Here is a 10,798-nt window from a genome sequence, read left to right as displayed (position 1 = left end):
ATGCCAAATAAATTAAAAAGGATAAAGGTGTCAAATCAACACTATCGTGTTCAGAAAGCATTATTTTATAGAAACTGACAAAAAAACAAAAACATACCGCTCGAAATTTTTCTAAAACACTCAAAAAGAAACAGACGAATATTTCACTTTTTCTCGCAAAAAAAGGAAAAGTGAAACAGTTAAATCGGCTACTAAAAACATTTAATAAAATTTACATCTGGTTATAGAAAGCCAAGAGACGTATATGAATTTAAATTTTAAAAAAATGTTAGCGCATGTTTACTATTTTTAATTTCGAAGGTCCTTTCGGTACCTGGTCCATTCGACCCCAGTCTCCCCTACTTGAATGTAATAAACAACATTTGGGTAAAAAGGTCAATAAAAGGTATATTACATTCTTCTAAAGTTCGGAGGATTCACACAAACATCGTATATGAATACGTGCTAAAAAGCTAGTAGGCAAGCAACAATGTTTTGAACTTTGTAAATAAGTGAAAATTAAATTTACTTGCAGTTTCGAATGCCAAGATCGTACTCAAATCAAACCGCAAGTCAAATCAAACTTCCGTCCTATGAAACTGGTATTTAAAATTCGCTGTTTAATCTGTGTGCATAGACGCTCACTTTTTTAAGAAATTATAGTTAGATCATAATTATGCCATCTAGCAACAATCAAACCATATCACAAAATCTCTAACGCAAACACAACATAATAAGAAAAAAACATTCATACTTCTACTTTTTTCTTATTTCAATCTCCGCGAATGAATAAAACAACATCACTCATAAACGTCATTTCTCTTCAATCATGTGCATATAAATATTTCTTTTCTCAAGCGTGGAAGTCGAATATATTTTATCTATCGCTACGGGTCTCGGCTTTTGCTAAAGTTTAATTTATTAAGAATAATAATAAAACCACTTTGATTATCGCACGCACGCACTCACGCACGCACGCAATTACTTTTTTTTATCGAAAATAATTTTATTTAGAAGTGTAATTAATAAATTTTATGGCAAAGATTTAATAAAAACTATCATACTGAATATCACTCTTTTTGTTTTCAAATACGTTTAGAAAATGTTTATTTATCACAGATAGGCCTACAACTTTTAATAAATTAGTCCTACTGATTTAACACAACACACAAAACAAAAGTCTCTTCATAGTTTGGCTAGTCCAGTAGGTATGTGAAAAGGCAAAAACTGCAAAATAGTGTATTTAATCAGCATCTTCTCACGATTCGTGACTCTGATTCTGTAGACGCATTCATAGTTATTGACAGTGTACTGGACTTTGGGCTATCAACAATAACCATGGAATAATTAGTTTGAATGTAAATGTATGCATACATACACTGATACAAACACACACATATACGTATATATATATGTATATACAAATAGATATATACAAATATATATATATATATATATATCATATCAAATAGATTTCATTTTGATATATTATTGAAATATAATACGACCATTGGTAGGTAAAAAAGATATATCATCGTTTTTTATCATCATCATCGGTAAATTAGTTCATATAAAAGTGTCGTTAACAAACCGATCAGTTCACTTATTTGAAAAGACATTTGCAATGGGGGTTTGGCAAACCCTTAACCTCAGGTTTTAATTTGGTTTGATTGGCGAATCTTCAGTAAAATAGCACAGCGGATCAAAATATTAATCGCAAATAATTAACATTGATTGCAAATCATTTAATTAAACAAGGTCAAAATATCAGATGTGATCTTTAAAAATAATTCATCAAACTATGTATTGTTGTGTACGTTCTATAGATGTAATGTGTGTGAACATGTTGTCCTCATAATTATAAATTTTGTCCATTGATTTGAATAATTCAAAAAATTATCCCCTTTTTTTACCATGAAATTGCCGGTGTGCATTCACATGCATACATGAGACACTACGAAATGACGAACAGATTAATAAGAACTGCTAATTAGGAAGAGAAATTTAAGGAGAAAATTTTGAGTACTTGTCAAAAGAAATTGATGGATTCGTCAAAGAATGACCTTATTAGAATTAGCCTCAGCGGTGTCTTCAGAGGCTCATTGGTTGATTGGCTGAATGTTAATGGCTAAACGATAAGTACCCGGTCAAGTCAACTACATTTAAATAACTCTCCTTATAGAGATTTTATTTTCAGATATATTAATTGAACCTAAACGCCCCGGTTTACGATCGTCTTCTTGTTCTCACTTCTAAACTCGTGTTAAACACTGTTTTGCTAAATCTGTTTTTGCTTTTTCTGGCCCTTTCTTCGGGAACTCCCTACCTCTTTCTCTGACTACTTCTCCATCACTTACGAAGTTCAGAGCGGATCTCATGACCCATCTGTTTGCAAAATTCATTGAAGAGCGCTGTTGAATATCGCGGAAATGGCACTTTATAAACTAATTGATTGATTGATTGATCGATTGAAAGTGTCATTAAAATTCATTGGTGATTTCCCATTACCTTTATTAGTTATATTCATATGGGATTTAAGATTATTTTTGATATTTAAAAATTAACATCCTCTATTGTTTACAAAATTACCAATTCAATGTGAAGGCTTGTTGGCTTATTCAGTCTTCAGCTGATGGTGTACCAAAAATAAAATGCCTGCTAGCTAGCTAAAGCATTTATTTAATGTATATAATGCATACATATAAATACTGACACATATATATTCACTTAAATATGTACATTTACATGCATGCTATGTATATATATGTATAATGTAAAAGCTTTAACGTGAGAACTTAGTAGATCACGCGTCAGTTGTTGTGTGAGTTCACGTTGGTCTGCATATGTTCGAAATTTTAAAAATAAAAGTAAAATTGGCGAAAGACAACTTTTAAGGACATCGAGAGGTCAAAGGTCGGTTTTTATTGTAACTGATACAACGTTTTGAATTTTAACAAAATTCCTCTTTATATATTAATTTCGAGTTCATTTCTGTACATGCTCCTACTTGTCTGATAGATATTTTTAAACAGTGGTGGTGTGGTTATGTTAGCTAAGTTAACCGACCTTACTTAGCTAGTGTGTGTTGCTGGTGGAGGGTTGGTTTTTTTTATAGATATTCGTGAAGGACGTTATTTGTTAACGTTGTTTACTAGTATATACATTTACATAGGATATCACGTCCCACGTTGCAAAACTTTGCTTTTTACTTCATTGTATTTTTATTTTAATTTAATTATCCACTATAAAATATAAATAAACCTTTTATTTACTTGACTAGATTTTATAAATGTTCCGTTACGCCTGGTTATTGAAACAAGCAAAGATTGCCAATCTCATAAACATACATGCAAGATTAAAGTCCACAGATGGTGATCGACAAAGAGTTTTGGCTATTAGGAGAGAGGACAGTTCAGAGTGGGAAAGGAGGGCCCCCCTGACTCCCAGTCATGTTTTCCAGCTGATCAAAGAAGGAGTGAAAGTTCTTGTCCAACCGTCCAACAGGAGAGCATATGCCATGCAGGTTTGTCAGTTTATATAAAAATAACACAACTAAATAAATAGAAAAATAACATAATTAAAATTTTCAAAAAGGATAATATTATATGAAAAAACATTTGTTTTATTTTAAGTATAAAATTTAAAGCTCTTTTTGGATTTGATCAAAATTATAAACAATGATGTCATTAAAGATTAAACATCACTAATTGTTTTTTATTGAAATTAAATTTATATGCATTAATCTATATTAATCTATATTAATATTTATATGCATTAATCTTAATTTATATTATTAATCATCAATATATTATTAATCTATAATATATAATTTATATGCATTAATCTATATTAATCTATATTAATATTTATATGCATTAATCTTAATTTATATTATTAATCATCAACCAGGAGTATGAGAATATGGGAGCTATGATAAAGGAAGATATTAGTGAAGCAGATGTGATCATCGGAGTCAAATTAGTTCCAATCGAACAACTCATTCCCGACAAAACATATGCCTTCTTTTCCCACACTATCAAGGCACAAGATGCCCAGATGCCTCTACTTGATAGCTTGTTGGACAAGGTTTGTTGTATACTTTATAGTTGTATAATTTGTATATTTTGAAACTTAATTTAGTTTTATTTTGTTTTGTATTTGTATATTTGTTAGTTGTTATGATTTTTCCATTTTAATTGTTGGTTTCTTTAATTTGAGTTAACCTTTGGTTATCTTATCATGCAGATTTTATTCATAAAGAAAATAAATCTAGGACTTTAAATGTAGTGAAAAGCTTGTAAAAATTTGTTTTGAATTTATTATAAAAATTTATTATTGCAAGAGTTTTGTTTTACTAAATTTTTTTCATCACCAGAGGATACGTTTAATTGACTATGAGAAGATGGTTGATGCCAAAAGTGGTAGAAGGATGGTGGCGTTTGGCAAGTATGCGGGAGTTGCAGGCATGATCAACATCCTACACGGATTGGGATTGAGGATGTTGGCTCTTGGGCATCACACTCCATTCATGGTTTGATAAATTTTTCAACATTATGATATTTTTTTCTCTCAAACATTCATGTGATTATCAAAATCTTGTGTTTTTCATCTAATCATTATGTTTGTCTTTTGAAGTGGCATATGTTTTCTTCAGTTAATGATATGCTTACCTATCAAACCATCCACTTAAATGCACAGCACATAGGACCAGCTCACAACTACAGAAACAGTTACGTGGCCCAAGCCGCCATCCGAGATGCTGGATATGAAATTGCACTTGGCATGATGCCAAAGTCTATGGGACCGTTGACGTTTGTCTTTACTGGATCAGGCAATGTTTCATTGGTAGGTCGGATGGTTGAAGATTTGTAATGCTGTAATGTAATTTGTTATGTAATTTGTAATGTAATGCTGTAATGTAATTTGTAATTTTCATGGTTTGATACTGATTTGGCATGTTTGTTTTGTAATTTTCAATTATTTTGAGATTATTTTTTATTCATAAATTTGTCATGTTTATAAATAGTTTTAAATTTTGTTTGGAAAAAAAATATTCGTTGGACTATCTACAGTTTCAAATTTGATTGAAGTTTTATGTATGGGTAAACCTAAACTTTAAACTTGTAAACTTAAAAGCTTTAAATAAAAAAACTTTTATTTTTGAGCTTTTATAACGATTTTTGAAACAGTAACAGTTGAGAAATTGGTCAAAATTTCATATTATCAAAAGCGCATAAAAGTTTAAACTTTACAATTAGATACATGTTTCATGAAAAGTAATTAACGTTGAAAGGGTGCTCAAGAGATGTTCAGGAACCTTCCACATGAGTATGTCAGTATTGAACATCTGCCAAAAGTGGCAAGGCATGGAAGTTAGTTTATCTGTCCGTCTATAAATAATTTTCATAATTTTATCCTATCTCATATGGAACAATAATTTTCATTTCACTTTCTAATTATTTTTTTATTTCTTTTTTCTGTTCACCATTTTTAAAAATTTCAGTTTTTTTTATAAAGAAATTTCAGTTGTGGATTTTGTGTTTTATGTAAAAGAATCATTCTAGTGGTTCGAATTCTCCACCAGTTTGATGAACTGGCGGCATTCATGGTAATCAAACTTTTAAACTTCATGGATCGACATTGATCTGTTGTGCCGAGCGATGTAATTAATAAAAAATAATTATAATAATATTTGTTCTACACATTTACAATGCAGACACAAACGTTGTGTACGCCTGTGTTGCTGACATGGAAGATAACCTGGTGAGGAAGTTGGATGGAGGATTTGATAGGGACGAGTACATCAAGTTCCCTGAAAGATATGCTTCAACGTTCAGCAAGAAGGTTAATATCTTCTGTGCATTTTTGTAATTAACTATTTCAATCAACATTTTGTTGACATTCATTATCACATGTTCATTTAGATGAAAAAAAATGTTTAATATAACTCCCCATAAAAGATTGCGCCATATGCCTCTGTCATCATCAACGGCATCTACTGGGCGCCTGGTGCTCCACGTCTCATCACCATTCCCGATGCAAAAAACCTCCTTCGTCACCCTGACACCCCCATCGTTGAGAAGAGCCCCGGCTGTCCACACCTCCCCCACAGGTTGCTGGCCATCTGCGACATATCTGCTGATCCTGGTGGCTCCATTCAGTTCATGAAGGAGTGCACAACAATCAACCATCCATTCCAGCTCTATGACGCTGAACAACACATTGAAAGGGAGAGGTAATCAATTCTCAAGTTGTTCCCAAAAAGTTTTATTTATTATAAACAGCACAGTTTTGTTATTTTTTTTGTTTTCCTGCTTAAGAGGATTGTGTAACTAACTAATTTTGGAATTCATATTTATCCATTCAATCAATACATTTAGTGTGTGTATTTCTTTCTTATCTTATTGTTCACTGTATATTCATGAAAGAAGGTGCTTCAATTTAATGTTAAAATGTTTATAAAACAGTTTCTCAGGAAATGGAGTGTTGATATGTTCAATAGATAACATGCCAGCTCAGCTGCCCAGAGAATCTTCTGAATTTTTCGGAGGTCTCCTCATGCCTTTTATACACGACATAGTTAGTTTCCGGTTGAATATTGTGTGATTGATTGATTGATTGTTAGAAGAGTGTGTATAAAGTTGGTTGGTTAGTTGTTTACCTGGTCTCTTTTCACAAGATTCTTTTTATTTTTAGGTACTCTCTGATGCCAAATCTCCATTTCATCAGTTCAATGCGGGCTCAGTTGTCAGGGATGTACGTAGTTTTGCTGCCTACCTTTTTCTATCATTCATTACTTTATGATTAATTTTAATTTATGTTTATGCCTGTATTTTGTTTTTCAATATACTTTTCATTTGCAGGCAGTCATAACATCTAATGGAGAACTGACTCCAAACTTCAAATACATCCAAGATCTTAGAGAACAAAAACTGTTTGTCCATTTAATTGTTTTTTTTATCAAACTCGTGTCGTTTGTAATTATACTTTATTTGTTGTTCAAACTGGTTTCAAAAATGGAAAATATGTGATTGCCACCAGGAAGAGAGCTGCCTTGACTCACGCTTACCAGGAGGCGAACAGGAAAGTGTTGTTGCTGGGAGCTGGTTATGTTTCCACTCCTGTTGTGGAGTACCTAACCAGGGACCCTAAGATTGAAGTCACCGTTTGTTAGTCCGGCTTTTCACTTTGCAGATTTTTTCATGTTAAAGTTAATTTTTGAAGTTTCCTGTTATGTAGATGATCACCTAACCTGTATGCTAAAATATCAAAATTAATTTTATTAACAGTTACGAAAATATTTCAATGATTTTTTGATGGTTGGATAGTTGTAAGGTTTTCTGCTTGAATGATTAAAAAATTGTTCACAAGGTTCGAATGTGAAATCGGAAGTGGACAAACTTGTGGCCAGCTACCCACGCACATCTCCAGCGTTGGCTGACATCATCAAATCGCCTGATGAACTGGAAAAGCTTGTGAAATCTCACGATCTTGTTATCAGGTCCTTAGGGTTGTCTGGTCAGATATGTCGTTATCATTTCATTTTGACTTATTTACTTTCATTGCTCATGTTCCTGTTGTCATCATCGAGATTCTCATTTTTATTTTTATTGCATTATTTTCATCATCTTTTTCGTCGTCATCATTTCAAATTTTAACACCATCTTTCAGTCTCCTTCCCTATCAGTTCCATCCTGATGTTGCAAAGTTGTGCATAGAACACCACAAGAACATGGTCACTGCAAGTTACAGGTCTCCTGCTATGGCTGATCTGCACAAAGCGTCAGTACTTCTGCTACTTCTGTCGTTACGTTGTTTTCATGACGTGGTTGGAGTTGTTGTTGTACAGTTGTTTTTGATGTTGTGTGTTTGTTGTGTTGTTGTTTTTGATGTTGTGTTTATATATTTTTATGTTGTTTTTCTTTTTATGATTGAATTTATGTATTTCGTTGGTTGAATTCAAGATTTATGACGAATGGATTGTTAGTGACAGTGAGGATGATGATGATGCTATTTGTGTTCAATATTTGAATTATTTATTATTACTCGTAACCTCCTAACTGAAATGCTGATGCAACTTCTCAAAAGTGCCGTGGAGGCTGGCATCACGGTTGTAAATGAAGTCGGCGTGGACCCAGGCATCGACCACATGCTGGCCATGGACAGCTTCGATGAAATCAAGGCTCACGGAGGGAAGGTGAGACGGTTTTTTTAATTTTCTAGTTTCGTTCTGTTTTATTTTCTATAAATTTGGTTGACTTTTCAGTTCTGTTTATCTTGTAAACGCTGAACAGGTGACGTCATTTGTGTCGTGGTGCGGAGGATTGCCTGCTCCTGAATGTTCCGGCAATCCGCTCAGATACAAGTTCAATTGGAGTCCCAGAGCCGTGCTGCTTAATGTCCTGAGCAGTGCCAAGTTCTTAAAGAATGGCAAGGTCGGTTGATGGATGTTCTGAAGCTGCAGATTGCTGCAATGTGATATTTAGTTTTTCACAACTTTCTTGAATATTGAACGTTATACCCTGTACATTGTATTTTTACTTTATATCTGAGCTGTTTTTTCAATTTGCATTATTCAAATCTCTCACGAACAGATTGTAGAAATTTCTGGAAACGGAAATTTATTGAAAGAAGGGCTGGTTAACTTGGATTTCCTACCTGGATTCAACTTGGAAGGCTTTCCAAACAGGGACTCCCTGTTGTACAGGGAGTTGTACAACATCGAAAACGTGCACACCATGTTGAGGGGTACAATCAGGTACAAGGGTTTTTCGAGGGCTGTTCTTGTTCTGCACAAGTTAGGCCTCATTGATCCCGAACCTAACTTGATGTTGAACCAGTCCTCAAAGGATATCACATGGGTGAGTTTTCACTGACGTGCTTTGCAGTTCTATATATTTTGTTGTTGGATTGCAGTATTTTTTATATATTTGCCAAAATATTTTATAATTAATTTCCTCAGTTTATAATTTCAGCTCAGTTTTTAACGTTTTATTTTGATTAAATATTTACACGTTCGAATTTGTAGAAAGAGTTTCTCTGCCACATTGTGGGTAAGAATCCAACAATACTGACTGACTCATTGAGGGATGCCCTGAGAGAATATGTGGACGACGAAATCACTGGAGCCGTGCTAGATGGGTCGGTTGCTCTGATGTTTTAACATTTTTCACAATTAGTTGAATGGCGGTTGCATTGATGGTGCCAGGTGTTAATATATTTCACCATTCATGAATATTTCCTTTACAGCTTGGGACTTCTTGATTGCGATCATTTGCTGGACAAGAAGAACACACCTCTTGATACTCTCTCCAGTTATCTGGCCAAGAAACTTGCATATGGTTCGATGGCTTTTTCATGTTCCCTTTCATATTTTATTTCACCTGGATTGTGGTAGCTAAAATAAAATTTCACTTGTTGCAACACTACTTTTTGTACACAAAACGATTTTTCTACATAACTTCTAAATGTAAAGAATGAAACAACTATCCTATATGAAGAGTTATAAAAAAAAACTTTCAACTCCCATGAAAAACTTATTAAAAATAACGATTTCCTACAGAGCCCGGTGAGAAAGATGTGCTGATAATGCGACACGACGTTGGCATACAGTGGCCTGACAAGAGTGAAGAAATGGAGCACATCAATTTCGTCATCTACGGCATGCCATACAAATATTCAGCCATGTCTGCAACTGTCGGATTCCCAACTGCCATTGCGGCCAAGATGGTTCTGCAAGGTTCGTTTCATGAAATGAATCGCTGGTGGTTGAACCCTTGTTCTACTGAGTTTTTTTTTTTTAAGATTTTCTTTTTAACGAAAGGAATTGGTTATTTCTGTGGTGCTGTTGATTGCAATGAAGTTTATAAAATCTAATTCCACTTTGCTTTTTGAATTGCGTAGTTACGATTAATCACAAGTCTTATGAGGTGAACGAATTTGAAATATGAATATACATCGGATTTCATCCCCGTGAAACTTAGGCGAGATCCAAGAGAAAGGAATGGTTCTGCCACTGTCGCCCGACATCTACCGACCGATCTTGAAACGTCTGCAGGCAGAGGGACTGGCATCGAGGGACTACAAGACCATCCTGAAGGAAAAGCCAAGCATGACCGACGAACATGCCAGATATTAGAGAGGAGGGGGTATCCAACAATCTACTAGGATCGTTCGTTCGCTGATTCTTGTATTCGTCTGTCTGTGGTTGGTTCCGTCTCATTTTCAGCGTCTGCTCTGTGCTGTTGTCACTTGAGAAGCAGCAACAGACATAATTAATAATGATAAAAATATCAATAATAATATTATTATTATTTATGATAGCTGACAATGGTATAATAATAATATAACAAATAATAATAAGAATATAATAATGATAATAATAATAATAATAATAATAATAATAATAATAATAATAATAATAATAGTAATATTAAATAATGATAACAAGTGAGTGATAATGATGACTTGACTGTTGAGATTAAATGTGGCCTTAATGTAAATTTATTGTTTTTAAAACTTAAATGAAGTTATTTTTTTTTGTTACTTCAGTTATTTACTGCCTATTTAAAGAACTGATACTGACAATATTGTGATCTGTACACAGACACACACAGACACACACACACACACACACACACACACACACACACACACACACACACACACACACACACACACACACACACACACACACACACACACACACACACACACACACACACACGCACACACACGCACGAACACACACTAAAACACACACACACAAATAATCATATTTATATATATATATATATATATATATTTTGGTAACAGACTG

General features: G+C 33.6%; 2 protein-coding genes across 2 annotated transcripts in view; one reads left to right on the top strand and one right to left on the bottom strand.

Moving 5' to 3' along the window:
- HELRODRAFT_191198 (hypothetical protein) overlaps nt 1-153 on the bottom strand; it is a gene marked incomplete at its 3' end in the record, with an annotated part of 993 nt that extends 840 nt beyond the window's left edge. The window contains exon 1 of the mRNA XM_009016639.1: nt 98-153. The remainder of the gene's footprint in view (nt 1-97) is intronic.
- Nucleotides 154-3,268: 3,115 nt separating this feature from the next.
- Nucleotides 3,269-10,117, top strand: HELRODRAFT_110863 (hypothetical protein; the record flags this gene model as incomplete). Its single annotated transcript, XM_009016638.1, has 20 exons — nt 3,269-3,502; nt 3,889-4,065; nt 4,355-4,510; nt 4,678-4,824; nt 5,273-5,351; nt 5,696-5,823; nt 5,940-6,214; nt 6,447-6,558; nt 6,676-6,735; nt 6,843-6,913; nt 7,021-7,148; nt 7,351-7,480; nt 7,651-7,761; nt 8,068-8,176; nt 8,274-8,414; nt 8,574-8,840; nt 9,008-9,120; nt 9,229-9,320; nt 9,542-9,718; nt 9,963-10,117. 20 exons carry the CDS (start codon nt 3,269-3,271, stop codon nt 10,115-10,117), a joined length of 2,862 nt encoding a protein of 953 aa, XP_009014886.1.
- Nucleotides 10,118-10,798: the final 681 nt, after the last annotated feature.

Source organism: Helobdella robusta (genome assembly GCF_000326865.2).
Source record: "Helobdella robusta unplaced genomic scaffold HELROscaffold_19, whole genome shotgun sequence".
Taxonomy (NCBI): Eukaryota; Metazoa; Annelida; class Clitellata; order Rhynchobdellida; family Glossiphoniidae; genus Helobdella; species Helobdella robusta.
The sequence above is the reverse complement of the archived record's forward strand: the minus strand, read 5'-3'. Positions and strand labels throughout refer to the sequence as shown.